This window comes from Camelus bactrianus, chromosome 6 (assembly GCF_048773025.1).
Source record: "Camelus bactrianus isolate YW-2024 breed Bactrian camel chromosome 6, ASM4877302v1, whole genome shotgun sequence".
Taxonomy (NCBI): domain Eukaryota; kingdom Metazoa; phylum Chordata; class Mammalia; order Artiodactyla; family Camelidae; genus Camelus; species Camelus bactrianus.
In genome coordinates this window covers 32,795,863-32,818,586 of record NC_133544.1, presented here as the reverse complement: position 1 = coordinate 32,818,586, position 22,724 = coordinate 32,795,863, and the positions used below count along the sequence as shown (strand labels likewise).

The 22,724-nt window shown below is 38.9% G+C and overlaps 1 protein-coding gene across 13 annotated transcripts in view; it reads left to right on the top strand.

Annotated features, from left to right (window-relative positions):
- The window catches only part of SYNE2 (spectrin repeat containing nuclear envelope protein 2), a 288,295-nt gene that overhangs the window by 223,731 nt on the left and 41,840 nt on the right, over nt 1–22,724 (top strand). For all 13 annotated transcript variants that reach the window (XM_074365411.1, XM_074365410.1, XM_074365419.1 and 10 more), the window contains 13 exons: nt 1,175–1,330; nt 2,835–2,987; nt 5,135–5,305; nt 5,788–5,918; nt 8,660–8,864; nt 9,989–10,168; nt 10,876–11,004; nt 12,276–12,430; nt 12,541–12,685; nt 13,646–13,740; nt 15,150–15,384; nt 18,233–18,427; nt 20,603–20,728. In XM_074365411.1, the coding sequence (XP_074221512.1) occupies nt 1,175–1,330; nt 2,835–2,987; nt 5,135–5,305; nt 5,788–5,918; nt 8,660–8,864; nt 9,989–10,168; nt 10,876–11,004; nt 12,276–12,430; nt 12,541–12,685; nt 13,646–13,740; nt 15,150–15,384; nt 18,233–18,427; nt 20,603–20,728 (2,076 nt within the window). The remainder of the gene's footprint in view (nt 1–1,174; nt 1,331–2,834; nt 2,988–5,134; nt 5,306–5,787; nt 5,919–8,659; nt 8,865–9,988; nt 10,169–10,875; nt 11,005–12,275; nt 12,431–12,540; nt 12,686–13,645; nt 13,741–15,149; nt 15,385–18,232; nt 18,428–20,602; nt 20,729–22,724) is intronic.

The following is a 22,724-nucleotide window of genomic DNA, read 5'->3' as shown; positions in this document are numbered from 1 at the left end:
ATAACTGAAAAGATTAAGGAAACTTATTCTTAGGGAAATATTTAATATTTACATATAACAGTGATGATTGGTTGATTTCTTTTATTGTGTAGAGAATGCACGCAAATGGATTTATACAATTAAGATTCAAGTACATGAATGGACAAAGAGCGTGAGCAGATAATCCACAAGAGAAAATAATAATTAGCAAATAAACATGGAAAGATTACAGCATCAATTATTAGACATTTGAAATAAACATTAATAACATTATATACTTATTAAAGTAGAAAAATTTAGCAATATAGAGATAAAAGCCCAGAGCTCTCACATTCATACATTGCAGGTAATGGCTTACATGTCCTTTTGAAAAGCATTCAGAGAATTTCAAGAACCATAATCATCATCTTATCTCTTAACCCAGCAGTCCACTTCTTACACATTTATCTTAAGTAGATAGTCCTTCAAAAAGGAAAAAATATGTGCACAAAGTGTTCAATTCAACATTATTTATACTGGTGAAAAATGTAGACTGACTGAATTCCCAACTCCAGGGGAATAATTAATCAAATTATATGGTGTCCATTTGATGAATTATTGGGCAGCCTTTTAAGTTAATATGAATCATATGTTATGACACAACAAGTGCCTATGTGAAAGGGAATATAAAACTATAAAACTTTACATATACTGTGATTGTAACCTAATAAACATTGTGAGCATTAGTAATGAGAAGAATCACAGACATTAAAAATATTTTATTAAATTGATGAATTATGTATGATTTTTTTATATTGACTTAATTTTTAAGTGAGTCTAATGAAGAGAGTCTGGGGAAAGAAAATTTTCTTAAGCTTTCCCTATATCAATAGATGATGCAATAAAAAATATTGAATGTTAGCAACATGATTTTGTTTTATATAAATATTATGGGACTCCAAAGTAGCCAGCTTTCTTAGCAGGTTAGCTTTCATTTCAAATATTAGATTTTTTTAAAAAAGGAGATTTTAATTCTTATTTCCTGATTTATGAATCTTTATTCCAAAAGTTATTGGGAAATATTAAGTAAAATATTAGAAATCTGAGAAGGAACAAAATTATCCCATTAAAAATAACAAGTCATGATGTTTATGTATTAAAGCATGTGTTTTAAAATTAGAAAATTTTATTTTCTTTTCTTATTCATAACTGGTAGATTCAACATTTAGAACAACTTTTGGAAAGTATCACTGAGAATGAAAACAAAATACAGATTTTGAACAACTGGATGGAGGCACAAAAGGAGAGACTGAACAGTTTACAAAAACCTGAAAGTGTGATCTCAGTGCAAAAGATGCTCTTGGATTGTCAGGTGAGCACCTGTCCAGGTGGCTTGATTAGGCTATTGGTCACAACTCCTGCCCCAAGGAGTAGGGCAAGGTGCTATCTTTTCTGAAGGTTCTCCTCTAAACCCCCATGTGTTTACTTTTTTAAAAAAAATTTATTGAGGTGTAGTCAGTTACAATGTGTCAATTTCTGATGTGCAGCATAATGTTTCAGTCATACGTGTACATACATATATTTGTTTCCATATTCTTTTTCATTACTGGTTACTACAAGATATGTATTTACTTTCTTATAGTAAATAGATGTGTCCATGAGTTTTACATTACTGCAAAATGCTATTTTTATGATAAATAGAAGAAGGTATTTTCATGATTATTGTTGTTCTTAAGAGATTTGAATGCTACTCCAGAGAAAGAAATGTTCCAAATACTTTGATTTAGATGTTTTCCAATTTTTATGTTTTTTTATTAATTTATCCAATATTTACAAAATTAATCTGAAGTCTCCATGATTTTTAGTATTTCATTCTATTTCTTCAGAAGAAAATTTTTTTTATCTACTGTGTAATGTCTTTTAAAAGGACCACTTTCCCCTGGGAACCACTATCTTAATCACATTTGGGCTAGAGCATGTTGGCCGTGCCCTATTTTGTTCAGTTGTCATTTGCCAGGTCACTTAGTGTTTGAGGCACCTTCACACAAGTGTGGATTACTCCTCCCTCCACACTGCCCTGATTATGTCACTCGCCAATGAGAACAGTTCCGCTGCCCCCATAGCTGCAGATGGCGCAGGTGATGCTGCGTCTATACTGACTACCTGAAGGTATGGCCCTCCTCACCGTTGGGGGTGGAGAGTCCGCTCAGACCCCAGTTCTACCTGGAAGGTTACAGAGTAACACTAGACATAATATGTGATCAGGAACACCAACATAAAAGATCTTTTCAAATGGTCATATCCTGTTTCTAACTACCCACTGGCCATCTCCATTTTAGAGTTCTTACAGCCACCTTGATTCAACATACCTCCTGACTGGAAGCCTCCATTCCACAGCTCAGAGCTCCACCACCCACAGCAGGCCACTGTGGATTCCCTTGAGTTCTAAGTTATTCAGGCGTGGGATGTCATCACTATCTTCCTGATGAGAAAATGCAGACTTGGGGGTTTGATGGCTGAATGCTTGATCCAGCTGCCAGTACAGGGCAGACCCGTAACGGGGACTGTATCTCCTGGACTCTTTCTGCCATACCATGATGATAAGGACTTGTTACCAAATTCTTCTAAATCTAGAGTCATGTAATCAATCGAAATTACTGTAAAAATTCATATGGTAATACTATATATTTATACTACAAAATTTCGTTGTAAAAATTGAATTTAGAGTGTGATAGTAAAATGTCTTCGTGTAATGTTATTTAATTATATACTCTAACAGCACTTTTACTTGAAAAGTGGGGACTCCTGTCTCTTACCCGTTATTCATTGTTTTGTAATACTGAGCATGTAAAAACCTTTTCCTCTTGTCCTTCCAGGATATAGAAAATCAACTTGCAATTAAATCCAAAGCACTGGATGAGTTGAGAGAGAGTTATTTGACTTTGGAGAGTGGGACAATGCCACTGTTGGAAGATACAGCATCCAGAATTGATGAGTTATTTCAAAAGAAAACCAGTGTTATCCACCAGGTACCAGAATTCATTCCAAGTGTACTATTTCTCTTCACATGTCCTTTTGTCTTATTTGTTGTTTAATAATGGGCACTCACTCCATACCAAAAACTAAAAAGTTACTGAGAAAAATACTTAAGTGAAGTAGAGAAAAGCATTTCAAATCCCATGGGAATTTTCGCACTGGATAATTAGAGGCAAAACCACCAAATTCCCACGTCATTGGCAAGCTAGAAACCTACTCGGTTATCTTTGTTTTGTCTGGTATACTCACACAGACAAAAATGTCTCCACCTCCCCCAAATCCGACAGAGCATCTGGCATTGTTTCCTGGCCAGATATTTTGGAGCAGCTATGAAGAAGCAGCTCAGATTCCTCCCACCCAGGTTGATGCTTCAGAGAGGGGGTGGTCCTATCTCGTGTAGCTTCTATTCAGCTAGAAACATGGTCAGCATAGGGGAAACTCCAGAGGTGGAGGAAAAACAGCATGTGGGTGAGGAGAAAGCTTGGAAGAAGAGTGTAGAAGACGTCTGGTAATTGTCTGAAAGGCGTGTCAGAGTCTGCATTTACCCCATCAGTGGGGAGAGCACTGAAAGAGAAAGGACAGGCATCTTCAGACACTGCAACCCTGATGTCTCCCTGCATATGGAGGGAGAAACTGTAAATACTAACCTCTTAATAGGTGTGTCCATATTTTCCAGAGGCCTTCTTGTGGATTATTTGTTATCTACTAAAATCTACTTTGAACCATTTGTCCCAAGAGAGAATTGGGAATGACCTGTATGAATGAAATCCACAGGCAGCCCTCAGCCTCATTCTTCCCCTAGAACTCAGGCAGGAGAGTAGGGATGAGCTTAACATGTCTCGTGTGAGTCATTTGTTAACATATCTTTTGGGCGGCACTATGCTCACTGCCAAGGGTGCAAAGATACACAAGAAAATAAATGATCTGACCCCCAAAATGCTCTCAGGCTGCAGGAGGATAGCTACAATAAGACAGACCATGCCAAGTGTTGACAAGGATATGGAGACGTGGAAGCCCTCCTGCGCTGCTGAGAACGTTTGTGTATAGGTTTCCTTTTGTGAACATACGCTCTCAGTTCTCATGGGTATATACCTGAGAGTAGAACATGTGGGTCATATGATAACCCTATACAGTATTTAACCTTTTGGGGGACTGCCAAACTCTACTACAGAGGCTGCTCCACTTTACATTTCCATCAACAAGGTACAAGGGTTCCAATTTTTCCGTAGTCTCGCCAACACTAGTTATTACCCAACTTTGACTGTAGCCATCCTAGTGGATGTGAAGTGATATCTCGTGGTTTTGATTTATGTTTCTCTAACGACTGTGGATGTTGAGTGTCTTTTCATCTGCTTATTGGCTATTTTTGTATTTTCCTTAGAGAGATGTCTGTTCAATCCTTTGTCCATTTTTTAGTTTAGCTATTTGTCTTATTATTGCTGAGATGTAAGTGTTCTTTATGTAATATATAAAGATGTATGTACTTATGTAGTCTGATTGTATCAGAGATCGTTTACATGCTTCAGCTTTAATCCTTTCATGATTATCAAAACATACTAAAGGGTAAGATACGGCCACCAAGGCTATTTCCTGCTGCTTTGCACTTGCCCACCATTTTGGCCAAGTGTGATTCTGGCTCCCTAAAAGTAAGCAGACGTAAGTGCTAGGCAACACATTTATAATACTTTACAGTTTTCGAAGCTTTTTCACAGACGGTATTTTCTTTGTTTTCCTTTATTATATCCGTTTTGTGGATGAAGAAACAGACTTAAGGATTAAATATCTGGCCCAAGGTCAGACAGCTAATCAGATGTCACGGAAACATACAGTCAGAGATTCTGACTCCTCACCCAGCGTTCTTTCCCTGGTCTGTCCCTCCATGGGCTGAACTCTCTCTGTGCTGATCCTTCTGTTCTCGGGGCTCTTTTCCATTCGCCTATTCTAAAACTTAGTCTTATTTGATGCTTCTTGTTTGTTGACCTACCTCCTGACCTTCAGTGAATCACCAAAGCTCCCTCCCAGTACCCTCGAATTGAAATGTCTAAATTGGGTACAATGGTAGAATCCTGAGAAGGGAAGAAGAATGGTGAGAGAGCCCCTTGTCGATGATTTCCTAAATGTGTTTCCACTTCTTGTGTAGGTCGGTGAGCTCAAGACCTCCATGCAGTCTGTCTTACAGGAGTGGAAGATTTATGATAAACTCTGTGATGAAGTGAATATGATGACAATCCGATTAGGGTACTGCATGGAACACAGCAAGCCTGTGGTTTTATCATTAGAGGCCTTAAGATGTCAGGTGCAGAATCTTCAGGTAAGTTAACCAGATCTTGGCACAGTACGTTATTGGCAGAAGCTCTCCAATGGAAGAAGGCGCAGAAAGAGACACAACTGCTGTTACGCTTTCCACAGAGAAGCACAAAACAGTATTTTGAACAGCATTGTCAAAGTTGTAACTTGAAATGCCAGAATGAACCACACAAGCCAAATGAGTGAAACTTTGTAAAAAGTCTACAGTGAATTTTTCTTCATCTGTCATGTCCATATTATATCACAATTTAAAGGTTTTGGTTTGGGTGTTTTTTTTTTTAAGTATGCTATTTTTAAGTTCTAGCCTCAAATGAAAGAATGCCTTTTCAGTTGTTATCTTCTTCACATTTCTAATGATTTATCCCTGTCCTGTTAAGGTTTGAGTGTTAATATTATTGTGATATAGCAGCAAGTGTTGACAAGCTGCTGCCTTCTTCGAATGGGCCCAGGCCCTTCTGAAACTAACATTCCTCTCTGTCCTCGTAGTCTCTTCAAGACGAAGCTGAGAGCAGTGAAGGGAGTTGGAAGAAGCTCCAGGAGGTTATTGGCAAACTCAAAGATTACTGCCCCACAGTTGCTGAAATAATTCAAGAGAAATGCCAAAATACTCACACAAGGTACTCTTTAAGATGCAATTTGAATAGTAGGTCAACTATTTTTAACTTAATGACACATGGCAAATAAGTTGACGTAGGCTTTGTAAAGTCTTCTTGATCATCTGAGATTATTGGTTTCATACTATTCTGGTCTCCCCTGCTTTGAAGGATCTAGTTCATGTAAGAGTTGATGTTGTGAAGGCTATTACTTGCCTTGAACAAGTGTTTGGTCTAATCAGTCTAGAAATGTCCTAATTACAACCCCAGTGGGGCCACTTTCACTGGGCATGGGCTAAATGCCCTCTGTAGTCCTCCGGGACACCAGCATCACTGGCAGAAACAGACTAAGGGGTGGCCTGATGGGCAGTCTGTCTTACTAGAAACATTATCAGCTGGAAGACAGGGGATATTGGAGATGATTTCTGAGGTTGGGAGGAATTCTTTGATGCTTATGGTAGAAAGCGCCTTCTAAGGAATGTGACTCTAGTTAATTGTGAGACTTTTATTTTGCTGAATGGGATGTGAAAGTTGTCTTAAAGCTTATTTGCTCCAGACAGTGATGAAGAGATTAAGCTGCCCTCAGTGACCTCCACCTCATGCAGATTTAGCCTCTCCTATAAACCAACTCTGAACAAGGGTTGAACAAGGGACACCAAATTTATATACCCTGCATTGGTGTCCTCAACTCTGGATCCAGTCCTTATTGGAAGCAAGTGCAGGGAGAGGAACATAGATTCATGTGTGACTCCATGTACAGTATTGGGAGTCACCTTCGAAGCATATGGTGGTGCAGGTTGCTGTTAAAGAGATTCAGTCGTCACCACTGCACACGCACATTGAATTGTTGGCACAAGAGTGTATCAGAAGGCATGCTGGAAAAGACTGAAGAAGATAGTACCAAAATGCTAATAGTGGTTGTCTCTAGATTAATGGGATGTCAGGTGGTTTTTTACTTCCTTGTTATAGCCGGGTAGGTAGGTAGATGGGTAGATAATCTCAGTATAGTTAGGGATAGATAGGTTTAAACATACGTTTTTTGTGGGGGTTGTAAGCATATGTTGTTTATATAATTAAGGAGAATCTTGTTTAAAAACAGATGGTTCTGAGATTTGTGAAATACATTAAAGTAAAGCAGTTGTGCCATCATTTTTCACCTTTTTTGCCCGTTTAGAAGGATTTGAGGATATTGTGAAACAGTTATTCTCATGTGCTTCAGATGAGAATGTAGATATTATAATGCTTTCAGAAAGCAGTTTGAACATATACTCGTAACATTAAAAATATTTACGTATCTATATTCTTTGGCCCAATAATTCTCTAAAAAATCTAGTTTAAGACCAATATCTTCAAATACAGAAAAAGCCTTTGAACAAAGTTGTATCTGAACGTTGTATTTGAAAGCAAAAATTAAAAATTACTCCAGTATCCAGACTAAACTGAAATTTAGTACTGAAACAAAAAACAGACTACATATAGACCATTATGTATAGCCATTTAGAGTTAGGCTTACTTACTTTTTATTAATAATGTGGGAAAATCTTTTTAAGTTAAATGAGAAAGAAAGGCAAGATATTACAATCTGTAGTATGGAATAAAAATAATTTTTTTATTTCTACTTTTTTTTTTACTTTTCAATTTTAAAAGAATGAAAAATGTATTACAGAAAACACGTTCTTCTTATTTTTCTTATTATTGCAATTTTTAGTTTTTGTATCAGTTTGACTGCGTGTAAATGAGAATCCAAAAAAAAATTCATACAACCAGTGAATGGGCCAACCCCACAAAATTAGCTAATTTCATGGATGCAAATAAATTTTTAATATTTGCCATTGTTTATAATTTGGCGGTATCTACTTTAAAAACGCAGTCTCTACCTAAATTTCATCAAGAGCACTAGTTAAGGTCACAGACTCCGAGGTGATTTTTTTCAGTCTGGCCCCTTACAGAGACCAGCTGTATAAATCTGGGGCCTGAGGACTCGGCTGCTGCCTTCTCTCACTGACTGTGTGCTAGCATCCTTTGAAGGGTCCACCTGGGAACAAGTTTCTCTGCTCATGTGACTAAGATCACAATGAGTGACTTAAGACCGAGTAAGTACCTTTCTGATGCAAATTAGCCTAAGTAGACAGCGAAGACACAGGAATTAACACTTCTCTAAAGAAGAAATAAAATATTATCAGATACCAGTTAATATCAGCCATTTCCATTTTCTTCTCTCAATCCACAAAGAAATTAGTCCTACAACATAGCATATTTCTAAAGAACATTAAAACATTAGAAAACAATAGAAAATAAATACCCTTTGCTGAGAAGCAGGGAACTATGTTGTTTTTTACTTCTACTTTTATGTAAGGAACATGTTGCTTTTGTAACTGGAAAACAAATTTGACATAAACACATTTTAAACAAGGCCTATTTAAAAACCCCCTTCTATAAAATAAGAGTCCCTCCCAAGTGGAGAAAGTTTCATCAGGCATATAGTTCGGTATTTTCTCCACCTTTGCCTGAGACATTCCTATCCTAATACAATAGATACTTCTTGCCAATCACAAATTTTTTAGTTTTTGTTGAGAATTGTAAAGTCAATGAAATATCCTAATTTGGAATTCTGATTATATAATGATGATGCCATTGATTTTAAAAGGACATTAAACAGTGTCTTCTGAATCCATCTGCTAGTGACTTATGGGAAGAGTGTGTGCATTGTGCTTTTGCTGCAAAGGAAAGGATGGATGGGGATCCTGTTCATGTTGCCCTGACAGGTGGACCCAGGTAAACCAAGACATTGCAGAACAGTTGCAGAGGGCCCAGAGTCTGCTGCAGCTCTGGAAGGCATGTAACAGTGCTCACGCTGAAGCTGCAGCAAGACTGGAGCAGCAGGAAGCAAAGTACCAACAGCTCGCCAACATCAACACGTCTGGAAACAACCTGGCAGAGATCCTGCCCCCGGCCCTGCGGGACATAAAGGTAGATGTTAAGCCCGTTGGGAAAACCAAGGCCAAGACAGCCTGACAGACAGGGTTATGACCCAGAGACTAGACAGACCACAGGGAGGGAGAAATAGGTCAGAACAGGTGCATGAGCAGACCATGTAGGACACAGACAAGGCAGGGATGTACAGGGTTGGGAGAGTCAGGTAGCGGCTTAGAGGTGAGGGCCAGGCAGCAGGTAGCTGGGTCAGACGCATCTGACCCCACCTCCTTCCAAATCTCCCCTTTCACTCTAGCAGGTAAATCTCTAAAGCAAAAGCCTCATACAAAGTCTTTAATAAAAGAAGTATCTCAAATGAGTGTGATCATCTAAGAATTATAGTTGTTGAATCTCTTGATTTAGAAGTAGTCATAGACTGACCACCATGTTAATAAGGCTTTTCTGTGGATATAATGACTTTAAGACTACATTTAAGAGTTCTATACTTTCCTATGTGGTTTTATCCTATTATATTAATAAATACCCAGAAAGTGAATACTATCTAGTTTTAAACTGGATGACCAGATACATTTTGTATCTTCTGATACCATAGGTCAAATAAACAAGTGTTAACCAATTAAATTAGAGACAAAAATCCGACACATATGATTCATATTTCTGACTGACTTCTAACTAATCTGTTGTTTAAAGAAAACAAATTTCACACAAATGCAGGGTAGCCCTAAAATTGGCTTGGTTAATGAGATTCTACACTCTCTACAAACCAATCTAGGTATGTAAGCCCATCATTCCTGTCCTCAGGCAGAGGACAGGGTTGGGTTGATTCTTAAAATGCATTATAGCAGATCCCTCAAGTGTTCAGTAACTAGAAATATATAACATAGGATGCTACCCAAGTCATCTCCAGTTTCTACAAACTAGAAGCCCCAACTCTATTTCTCCGTGGTCGCTTTTAGCTCTGAACTGACAGATTTCAGAACAGCACCAAGTGCATCATATAGAGAAGGCTTAGCTTTTTTAGGTCTTTCGATAGTAACAAAAAGCCATGCCCACAATTTCAGGGCAGAAATTCTCCTAGGTTTTGATGGAGTAGCTTGGGTAGCTTAATTTGTGTTGGGAAAGGAGGAGGAAATGTTTTGCGATCACTTTTTCTTCTCCAGGAGCTGCAGCATGATGTGCAGAAGACAAAAGAAGCCTTTCTCCAAAATTCAACTCTCCTAGATCGACTCCCACAATCCACAGAGTCCAACCCCCATGTGCTCGTCTCTGGTCAACTGCACTCCCTCCAGAGGACTTCCTACTTGGAAAAGATGCTACTTCTAAAAACAAATGAATTTGAGGTTCATCTTATTTTTCCATTCCAGTTGTAGTCTTGGACGTTTGCACACTCCCAAGTCCTTATATCCTGTGAAGTGATAGTTATTAGGGCTTTGTGGATGGCACCGTAGGGAAACAGCAGAATAAAGATGCCCTAGACATGCCTACCGTTTGACATGATTCTTCAATCATGTGATCCTTCAATCACATGGACAGTGGGCAGATCTTAACCAAACATTTCTTCTTTATTGAACATGTTAAAGTGATATATTTCATACACTTTTTTTTTCACACTGTTCACATCTCACAGTTATTTGAATCCCCAGCTGGGGTAATTGAGTCATAGAGTAGCTGCTTAGAGCATGGCCTTTTGGTGTATATTTCATTCACTTTTTGAAAAGCCTTTAGTGCATGAACTCTCAAAAAGCTTAACAGAAGACCATAGAGCTCCAATTTCACATCTCAGTACCAGCAGGAACAAACTATTTAACTAGCAGGACTGAGAGAGCAGAATACTCAGTAACCCTCCTCTACAAGCTCCCGTCAAGCAGATGATCTGTTCGTCCCCACAAAAGCACAGAGTGAATGTCAGGAGTCTTCTGAATATTTAAGACCATGAGCTGCTGAGGGTTGAAAACAACTTGAACTTTTATTAGCTCCCAGGGCTGTGCTTGATTCTGTCATAGATGCATGTGAAAATTGTTTCTAATGAAAACTCCTCTTGTTCCAGTTTGTTCTATCACAGTTCAAGGATTTTGGGGACCAGTTGGAATCTTTAAAAGGTCTCATTGTGCATGAAGAAGAGAATTTGGATCACCTCTACCAGCAAGAAAAAGAAGGAAATCCTGACTTATTCCTGGTATTGCCAATATTTGTCATTCCTAAGGGCTCAGGCTCACCACAGGATTAAAAAATAAGTGAATTACTGTCACGTTGTAGAATCTATGTGCATCCTAACTCTTGAGCACAGTCATGGATATGCCATTCAGTCTTGTCCTATTTTCCCTAAGGTCTAGAAAAGTATGCCAACATAGAGATCTATTTAAGTAATATTTCTCAGTAATTGTAGGAGACTTAAAAATCTTGATGTCCTTACTAATTAGCTTCAATGAACCAGAATAATCTAGGAGTTGGCTGTTGTGATTAATTGAATTTTTCTATTTGAAGTTGAAGATCAAAAGTAATATATCCTATTAAATTAATGGTATATTTTTTCCTTCTTTATTACCTTAGTAAGCTTAGTATAGTTAACATAAATGAATGGAAGAGTTAAAGAATTCTGAATCTTGCAAACTCCTAAGGACCAATGTTCATAACCTAGATCAAGAGTCAGCACAAATATGACACATGGTCCCAATGCAGCCCCCACCCCACCTGGTTTTGTAAATAAAGTGTTATTGGTACACAGTCATGTCCTTCCATTTACGTACTGTCTGTGGGAGTTTTCATGTTACAAGGGTAGAGTTGAATATTTGCAACAGAGATCATATGGCCCATAAGAGGCTGAAATATTTGTTACCTAACCCTTGATAGAAAAAGTTTCCTGACCCTGACATAGACTGTTACAACAGAGTTCTGTAGTGACAACATGGATATTGTAAAGGATGTTTGCTTAATAGATTGTTGACCTAGAGGCTGTTCCTGGAATATTGTCTTAAGAATAAAATTTTGGTGAATTTGCTTTCCTGTGATTTCACCAGAATATGAATATGTGAGTACCATGCTCTCCTAGGGTTATCTTAAGGATTAAATTTTCATTTGCTTTGTAGATAAACTGCATGATCTGTTGAAGGTCAAATTATTGGCAGGCTAAATGGGACTTGAAAGTCCAGAATTGGTCCTTTAAAAAAGAAATCTCATTTCCGTCTTCCTCAAAAGCAAAATTTGAGATTGCTTTCTCTTTCCTGGGCTATTTTCGGTTCTGGCCACGTATGCTGCTTGTTCTCGAAAAGCCATAGGATTGAGAGATTTGGGTTCAGGTCCAATTCTGACAAGTCATTTACCTATGTAGGCTCCAGTTTTCCCTTGCCTTTGAGATAAAGATGGTCTGTAGGATTTCTGAGGCTTTTTCATCATCTAGATGTTTCTTAGGGGCATCCCAAAATCTGGACTTTAATTTCTTTTTAACAGAATCACGTGCTGGCACTTACAGCCCAGTCACCTGATATTGAGCATTTGAATGAAGTAAGCCTCAAGCTCCCACTTAGTGACATGGCTGTAAAGACATTACAGAATGTGAACCGGCAGTGGATTCGGGCCACGGCGACAGCACTGGAACGCTGCAGGTCAGAACAGCCCCGCTCCAACATTGTTTGAATTAAGGCGAAAGGAATGGTTGAGCTCAGGAGTGTGATTGTTACATGGCTCTGTTTCTTTTATTTTTAAACCTTTGTAGTGAGCTTCAGGGGATTGGATTGAATGAAAAGTTTATTTATTGCTGTGAAAAGTGGGTCCAGCTTTTAGAGAAGATAGAAGAGATGCTCAAGGTGAATATTGCTGACAGCCTTCCTGCTCTCCTGGAACAGCAGAGAACATATGAGGTAAGTCAACCTATGCTCTCTGCTACCTTGTTCCCCTCACCCTGGGACAGAAGTTAGGGTAAGATGGATTTAAGTAAAATACAGAGAGTACCTGTCCCTCATCAATCCCTAAACACAAGATGTATGTCTCTGTGCACATTCAGTTGTCAGTTGATCGATCATCTGTAAAATTCTCACACGTTTCATAAATTTCCAAGTTTTGTTTTACTGTTCTATTTTGTTAATGACAGAATGCCTAGATTTTCTGCAGTAGGGAGTAGCTTCCAGCACAACTTCGCTTTCACAGAATGCGAACATTATACCACTTTACCAGGAGCATGTTAAGATAACTTCAACTCATCTTTGCATTTTCCCTGAATAGTTCTCTAAAATATTGATGCATCTGGTATAATCATAATTGTAGCATTAATCATTTCACAGAGGAATGCCCCCATGCTTATGCTGACAGACATTTGAAGATACCCCTGGTGGTTATAGGCAGATCCTGCATTTCCAAAATGTACATGATTAATTCATCATAACTTTTTAACATAACTGATTTAAGTCTGTATTGTTACATTAAGATCATCCGGTGAAAATGACATCTATCCAGCCAAAAACCTGGGTGACTTTGAATAAGTTACTGAATACCCTCATTTCCTCCTCTTCAAATGAATTCAGTAGTACTACTTAAGTCCTGAGGTTGAGGAGAAAGTGAGACAATGCATGTTTTACTCAATGCATAGCAAATAGTAAATGCCCAGTACATGGGCCTTAGATGCAGTTGTTACTAGACCTGTTTGCTTCTACGATTATATTCATAGGTGCTGCTGTGATGGTTAAGCATTTTCTGCAGTTAGGCTCAAATCATCTGAAAATTCTCATACCCTCTGTGAGCTTAGATTTTATTAGGAAATGTAGGTTTCAGATTCATAAAAACAATTCTACTAGCCAGTACTTGATGTTTTAATTCATATACAGATGTTAGAAGCCGAAGTTTCTATAAACCAGACGATTGCTGATTCTTACGTCATCCAGTCCTTACAACTCCTGGACACAGCAGAAATAGAGAAGAGGTAAGCTGTCTGGGGCTCATGATGGTTGTGGACGTGTGGAAGGTAATGCAGTCAGGCAGGCCTCCCACCATAAGAATCTTGACCACGAGTGCCCTGCAGCCATGTTGTTGATGGACCACGTGGGGCCGGTCTTCTGTCTGTGTGTGAGGATGGAGTCTTGCTTTGTGGCCATAAAAACATCAGTGGCCCTTTTCTGTATGGTAGATGGGTGGGCTTAGGAGACCAGATGCCTTGCATACACCCATCCGCCAAGTACAGTTAATTAAGTTTTTACCCCATAGGATTCTTCTATAGTATGTTTTCTTCTCTATCTTCAATCTCATGACGTTTTGTTATTTAAAAAACAAATGTTAAAGGCGGAGGGTATAGCTAAGTGGTAGAGTGCATGTTTAGCATGCATTAGGTCATGGGTTCAATCCCTAGTACCTCTGTTAAATAAATAATAATAATAATAAAGAAATAAACCTAATTACCTTGCCCCTCAAAAAACAAAATAAAAAATAAATGTTAAAGTGCTGCTGTGCCTAGCAGGTAGCTGTGTCACCATTGTAAAAGAAGAGGCTTCTCACCATGCTGTATGCATTGGGCTAGGGTCTCTGGGCAGCTCCAGTCAGGCTGAGCAGAGCCCCTTAGGCCGGCCTGGTGACAGTGACTGCAGCTGCTCGCACAGCGGGTGCACACGCCACCAGTGCCTGGAAGTGGCCTGGCCTCTTAAGTAGCTTCTCCACATGTCTCGATAGGCGTTATTTTTCCTTCCCATCATGACCCATGTACCTCTCAATCTTCTTTAAACATAACTAAGAAATATCAAGCCTATTTCTTCCTAGCTCTGAAGTAATGGATTCAAGCCAGTTTCATGATGATTAACTAGTTTAGATTTGATCAGTTCAGCAAAGCATGACTTTTCCCATAATAAATAAAAGGCCTTATTTATCATGTGAAGGATACTATCTGGGAAAGAAATAGTTGAGTAGTAGCAGAAAGCATGTTCTTTACTGCTGCATTTACGTAACATACAGCCCTCAAGTAATTGATAATATTATAAGGGACTTACCTAGCCATCTCTTTCCCATTGACCCAACGTTTAGTTTTCTATACAGCACTTGGCGTAATGTATGTTAAAACAGCTTCAGTTTGTTTAAGGGACTGGTTGTCATGCATGCTAGCAAAATACCAGGCCAGGTGCAATTATCTTCTGCTAAATACCTTTCGCCAGCCCACTCACTGCCCCTGCCCTGCCCCACATTCCCCATCATGTTTAAGTCGAATGGTGCTCAGATTTAAAGAAGTTTTTTTCTATGTAAATTGTGCACCTAAATAGCAAATCTGAATTACTATTACCGCATTGATACTTATTTTTCTATACGTTAATGTCAGAATACTCTAACCACCTATCTTTTTTCACCAAGACCGGAATTTGTTTCGAAGTTTGCGAGACTGAAGGAGCAGTGGCAGAGTGCCACCCAGGGCGTCCGGCAGAGGAAGAGTGAGGTCGATGGGCTGGTGAGGCAGTGGCAGTACTTCACCACCTCCGAGAGGGACTTGCTCCACTTCCTGTCTGACACTGGCCACCTACTCTCTGCAGTGAAGTGCCAGGATCACCACAGCCTCCACCAAACGAGAAGTCTGGTCCGTGAGCTGCAGGTAGTGTGTGTGCAGCAACTGTGGGAACCGTGGGGTGGTCTTTATTAGGAAGATGTTCACTCAACTCAGGTTTATGATTTCTGTGAGATCGTGTTTCAAGTGTGTTTTCTGCAGTAGGGAGGCCAGCTGGCCATGGGGACCCTGTTCAGCCTTGTCCTTAATGGGTCAGAAACCCAATCTTATCCATTCATCCAGAAGTAGTGAGGCTTCGTGGGCCGTGGGAGTAGAGATGGGTAGGTGGAGGGTGATAATTTACAATGGGACTCCTGCTTCCTCATGAAGAGCAAATTCATTTAGGCAACCAAGTTTTCAGTCAGAAAATTGTCTGAGGAGCACAGGACTAGAATAATTGGTTGGCCGTTCCTAGGGCATGTTCCACTGAGCTATCGAACCACTCTTCACTGTAGAGGGACAGCTAAACAAAAACAGCATCCTTCTGAAATCCTGTGCTTGCCTCATTCATTTATCTGGGCATCAGATATTGAGAACCTGCTCTGTGCTGGTCACTGTTCCAAGTGCTAGGCATAGGGTGTGGATCAGGAGAAGACCTTTGCTTTTGTGAGGGCATCAGATAAGTCAGTAAACAAACAAGAAAAGACGAATTTGATTGGTGGGAGAAATGAAACAAACTAATAAACAAAGCAAATATCAGATTGCAACATGGCCTATGTGGACCATTAAAACAGGGCCCATGATGGAGAGGCTGGGTGCTACTTTGGATTGGGTAATCACTGGGGATGTGATGTTTAAATGGGAATCTGAATGACGAGAAGGAGCCAGCTGTGCAGAGATCTGGGCGCAGAGCCTTCAGACACAGGGAACAGCTTTCCCAGAGCCCCCACGGTGGGAGCAAGCTTAGCAAAGCAGAGGAACAGAAAGAAGGCTAGTATGACTGGACTGTAGCCAGTGAGGCAGCAGTGATGGAAAGCGGACTCTGAGAGGCCGTCGGGGAAGAGCTTCCAGCAGGGAGGTGTGGCAGGTTGATGACAGTCTGGGTGTAAAAGGAGCCTTTGAAATTGGAAGAGGAGGCAGCATGATACGATTTATATATTTTTAAAGATCCTCTGGCTACTCTGAGGAGGAGGATGGGATGGGGGTGAGGGGTCAGAGGAGGAGCAGGAATCCAGCATATTACTTACCTATTGCTGCATAACAAGGAAGATTCTTGTTCTCTCTCACAATTCTGGATTTTCAGGGCTGTTAGGTGGCTCTTGCTAGAGTCTCAGGTGGTGTCAGTCAGATGGCGAATGGGGCTGAGGGCTCCCTCACTTTCCTGTCTAGCACTTAAGCTGGAAAGGCTCAGCCAGCCAGAAAATAGAACAGCTGAGGCTCTTAGGGCTTTGTTCCCAGTGGTCTCTCCACCTGGAGGCTTCCAGTAACCAGACTTCTTGTATGGCGGCTCATGGCTTCAATGGTGCATGTCCCAAGAAAGAGATCCAGGGAGAAGCTGTACTGCCTTTTTAGACCTAGCCTCGGACATCGTGCACTTCCACCATCCTCTTGTTAGTCAAGACCATCACACCTGCCCACATGGGTTCAAGAGGAGGGGACAGAGGCACCACCAGTTGATGGGGAAGGGCAAGGTTCTGGAAGAACACGTGAGGCTAGTGATACTGTTGCCGCCGTTTTGTGAAAAATACAGTCTGCTGTAACTCATTAGGCTGTTTCAAGGTCTTGGGTAGTGGTTATGATGGATAAGACAGGAGTTGTCACAGTGAGGATAAAAAGGATATATTTGTAGGTAGAGTTTACAGGGCTTGCTGATGGTTTGGATATGGCAGGTAAAGAAAAATCTAAATCCAGGTGACTCCAGATTTTTGGATTGAGCATTTTGGTGAATAGCGTGCTGTTGACCAAGTCAGAGGAGCCTGGACGAGGAGCAGGGCTTTTGATGAGTTAAGTCGAGCAGTGCTGCATATTAGAAGGACACGTGTGGAGTGGCAGGGTATTCACTGAGTTGCAGTTTTTCTTATATGTGTCTGCTCCCGAGAGGACTACCTGTCTTACTCCTTTGCTTTTGGGTTATCCTAAGTATTCTCAGAAATATCTTTGTGAATCAATACTCTGTTGTTGTTTTAATATATTAGCTTCCACTTTGGAAAAAGCCTTTATTATTTCTCCCTTGAGAAATTTGAAAATAAAGGAAATCATGTTTAGAACAGAAAAAAATTAATTTTTCTCCTGAAATTAAATGCTTTTGGAAATATCAATCAAATATAAAGTTTTTACTTTATTTTTGTATTATGAATACCGAGTTTCAATACCCTTTAAAGAGAAGCCTATGTGATATCCAAATGGAATTTTTTAAAGCTGTCCCTTTAGTGCAAACACAGATGTACCTCTTTCTGTGCTTAAGTGTCTGTTCTTGTATTTTACTTTTTTTATTTGTTCTCTTCTTTTAAATTGTTTAGCACAACGTGCACATTTTACATGGTGGGTTAGGAGTAGGCTACTCTATACAAAATGTTAAGGGTATTTGCTCTTAATAACAGATCTAATACCAGTCATTTTCTTAATACTCTTAGATTCATTTATCTTGTAGGCTTTTATTCTATAAAATATATTTTCAGTTTCTTTGTTCTTCTAATTATTATATTAAAAATCTTATCTATTACCAACCCTTGGAAATTATTCTAAGAGCACATCAGTTTGTAGTATGCTGTCTACTCATTTAAAATATTAGTCTTTGACGTGAATGAGTGTGTATGTATTCCAACAAGATTTGTCTAATTCATATCTAGTTTAACTTTTAAGAGAAACTCCAAAGGAAATACACACAAACACATGCAGTCACGTTTTGATCACATCAGAGGCTTAAGCAAATCACTTTTTTCCTTTTTCTTTTTAGAATAAAGAAATTCATTTCCAGAGATGGCAGACTACCTATGCACTCACCTTGGAAGCTGGGGGAAAGTTACTGAACACAACTAACCTGGAAACTAAAGAGTCAATTGACAAGCGAATCAGTCAACTTCAGGACAACTGGAAGGACACAAAACTCCAACTGGGAGAGATGATTAAACAGTTCCAGAGCATTGCAGAGGTAAGCTCACCATTCACTTTTCCATTCGTGATATTCAAAATCAATATGTAGAATTTTTGTTTGCTGTGTGAAGATGAGAATGATTTTAGGGAACCACTATTATGGGTTTTCCGAGGGACAGTAAGTCCTACTAATCCGCCAATCATGTTAGATCCTTAATGCAAAAGAATAATATAACATTTATTGGGAAAGCTTGAGGTTAATAGCTAAGTACTTGAGGTGCTATTTTACATTTGCCTTTATGAAACAGGAAACTAATTCATTCTCAAGAGAAGTTCAGCACCCATAGCTAATGTTCCACATGTAGCCTGACTTTGGGCACAGTATATGAAAATAAACACAGTGATACGTCATCTTTCTGCTGTCATCAAAGAATACACTTTTCCATATAAGTCAATTTCCCAGATAATTTATAACTATACCTTTAGGCACTGGAATGCTTTATTTTGAGTGATTATTAGGAAAATCATTGATATCTTATTATGCTAAAATATACCATGTTGTTCTCAAGGACTCTGCGCTGCTCTGAGCCTAGGCCCTACGCTACTATGCTTTTTGAGTTCTTACATGGTCATGGTTTTTCTTTCTTTCTATGTAATGTTAAGCTATTTATTTTTATCTTTTGTTTCTCTGAGTATACCTGCTCCTTATAGCCCAGCGTTTGATCTGTTGTATGTGTCCCCAGACCAGATAACCAAGCTTGTCAGAGGTGTTTTTCTGAATAAAGAATAAATATGTGTGGAACATCTCTCCTGTGAGTGAATTATCTAAATTTTGTTTGATGTACAAACTGTGAAATTCATTAACTAGCAGACACATGTTGAGCACCTGCCATGTTTGCAAAGCATGGAGGTAAATGCAATTAAAGTTTTCGTGGAAGAGCTAAGGAAGGACTCATAGTTTTGTTTTGTTTCTCCCTTCACTTTCTTCTTAGTTATGTCCCAGAGAGTTGCTGTTGCTAGACAGGTAGCCTGTCCTTAAGTGAGGTGTTACTATAGGACTGGGCCAACCCAATGACATATAAGTGTCAGTTGTACTGAGGGGTAGAATTCTGTTTGAGTCTATGTTTGTCTGTCTCTAGTATCGTCAATAATTTTAGTAATTTCAAGGATAGAAATTTATCCTAATGAATTATAAACCCCCTTTACCTGAAAATACAGGCAACTCTTTGCTCAGCAATGTAAGGTTTAAGAAAGAGAGCTGCTGTGAAAGCATGGCATCACCAGGGAATCTGCAACCTTAGCTCCACTCTTGATTCAGCTACTTTTTTTAATTGACGTATAGTCGGTTTACAATGTTGTGTTTATTTCTGGTGTACAGCATAGTGAGTCAGTTATACATATATATATATATATATTCCTTTTCATATTATTTTTCACTATAGGCTATTACAAGGTATTGAATATAGTTCCCTGTGCTGTACAGTAGGACCTTGCTGCGATCTCTGACTACATGTCCATGGACCAGTCGGTTTTCTCTGAGCCTCAGTTTTCCCATTTTCAATGTGATGATAACACTTGTGCTGTCTATCTCCTAAACTTATTATAATTACAGTGAGATGATGAGGTTGAAATGCTTTTTTAAACCACAAAGTGCTTCAAGCAGAAAGTGGCAGTCAGGGCAGTGGTGAGAAATGGAGAGTGACACCTAACTATGAAAGGGTCACTGAAGCCAAGCTATTTCTAGAAGAGGGAAGAGAGAGAGCAGTTGGATGACATTAGAAAAGGAGACAAGAAAAGTGGTTGAGTGCTTTTGCTCTTCAGTGCTATTAGAGCGTATGCCCAAAAGTGTAAATGCTCAAAATGAATCCTTCTAGTAGCCTTTTAAATGTGAACTTTCCCCCAGATTAAAGTAGAAATAAGTTACCTCGATCAGAAGAAATGAGAGGGAGGAAGAAATATTTCGAAGCAAAAGGCAACCGATGGTTGGGAAGAGCCACACATGAAGTTGCAGAGAGGCATCAAACCATACAGGTGCCGCATCTGCTCTTTTCGACCACAGTCTGCTCAAGACAAGGAGCTGGGTTTCTGCATGGTTTACAAAAACACATTTAATAGAACTATTACATGGATTAAATTAATTATCCAGTTCCTTCAATTCATTCTTTTTTTTTCTTCCTGCAATTCATTCTTAAACAGCCAAATACTTATCAATTTTAATACTGTTTTCAAATAGACCTGGGACCAGTGTGAAAAGAAAATCAAGGAGTTGAAAAACAGGCTGCAGGCTTTAAAGGCACAAAGTAAAGACCCTCTTCCAGAACTTCATGAGGACCTCCATAAAGAAAAAGAGCTCGTGAAGGTACTGAACATCTGAAGTCGTGTTCAAAATAATCACTCGGCCGTTTTCTGCGATGTTGAAGTGTTTGTTTGCCTTTCAGTGCCTGTGTGAAACTAAGCTTTCATGTCCAATTGGAAAACATTTTTCCTACCTTCTCTCTAATACAATATCCTACTCTCTGAAGCAGTTAGAATCAATGCTTTTTAAGGTCCGTGTGTGAAGATGAGAAAGAGTTTGCAGAAATTCTTCTTAGGATTTGGGGGTTTTCTCCTTCAGATCCTCCTCCTGTTTCTCCTCTCTAATATAAATGTTGGCATCTGAGATTACATTGAACGCTGTTCCCTTGTCAAATGGCCTTGTCTTTAAAATGACAGTAAAGTATGACTGAAGAATTCACTTTTAGAAGTCAGTAGATTGCAGGGGAGGGTATAGCTCAGTGGTAGAGCATGTACTTAGCGTGCATGAAGTCATGGGTTCAATTCCCAGTACCGTCATTAAAAAATAAATATTTCTTAAAAAAAAAAAGTCAATACATTGGAGGTTTTGCTCAAATATACATTTTTATAATACTTTCCAAACTATATTCTGCCTAATTGATACCACAATTAACAAAAATTCCTGGATATTTTAGGGCTTTGCAGATGACAAGGCAAACTTACAGATAGGAGTTTGGACCAGTAAAATTCCCAGAAACTCCCTCTATCTGTAGGTCTGATGTTTGAAAGACATCAACAGCCTAATGGAATATAGTTTAAAATTTTTTACTTTCTTCCTTTAGTGACTTCAGGGATCAAATTGAGAAATTAGGAAGAATTGAATAGTCTCATACTTCAGGCTGTGCTGGAAATTAGTGTCCTCCTTCCTGAACCTTTCTTCTTCACTGTAAAAATTTCTAACATGCAAAAAAAAATTCTAACATAACAAATAATATGACAAAGTGCCACGAAAGCATCACCTAGCTGAAAAACCAAACATTATAAATACAGTGCAAATGCCCTGTATGACCTCCAGTGTACTTCCCCTCCCCAGAGGTATCCACACCCCTGAATTTGGTGTTTGATCATTCTTGTGAAATTCTTTATAGTTTTACCCCATGGGTATGTAGATCTCAATGAAATGTAGAAGTTTACTTTCGGTTTTTTTAAACTTTATAAAAGCAGTACCATTACTTAATACTACAGTCATAAAGATATACTTCTACGTTTCCTTTTGAAAGTTTTCCTATTTTGGTTTTTGCATTTCCATGTTTATTCAGTGAAGAACTGATTTTCGTATATGTTTTGAGGTAAAGAGCCAATTTTTGTTTTATTCATATGCACAACCACAATCCTGGTGCCCATTTACTGATTAGTCCAGTGTCCAATATCAAGTTTCCAAATATGCATGATTTGTTTCTTTTTTTAAATTAAAAATAGAATTTTTTATTGAGGTATAGCTGACATACAATCTTATATTAGTTTCAAGTGTACAACATGGTGATTACATGTATTATGAAGTGATCACCATGATAAATCTAGTAATAATCTGTCATCAAAGTTATTGCAATATTATTGACTGTATTTCCCGTGCTGTACTTTATATCCTTGTGACTTATTTTATAACTAGAAGCTTTTACATCTTAATTCCCTTCACCTATTTCCCCAGTCCCCCAACCTCCTCCCTTCTGGCAACTACCAGTTTGTGTCCTGAATCTGTGAGCCTGTTTCTGTTTATGATTTATTTCTTGGTTCTCCACCCTATTCCATTGGTTTACTTACCTCAGCGTTCATACCGAATTACCCCGAGTACTGTGCTATATTACAACCAATCTTCATCTTAGCTGGGACATGTACCCATACGTCATTCTCCCACATGAATGTGGATGTCCTTGGTTCTTTGATCTTACACAACTTTTAGAAGCAGTTTGTCAAACTACAAGAAATCCTGATAAGAGTTTTAATAGAATTGTATTGAATGTATAGAATAATTTATGGAAAATTTAACATCTTTTGGACATTGAGTACTCCTATTTCTGAAT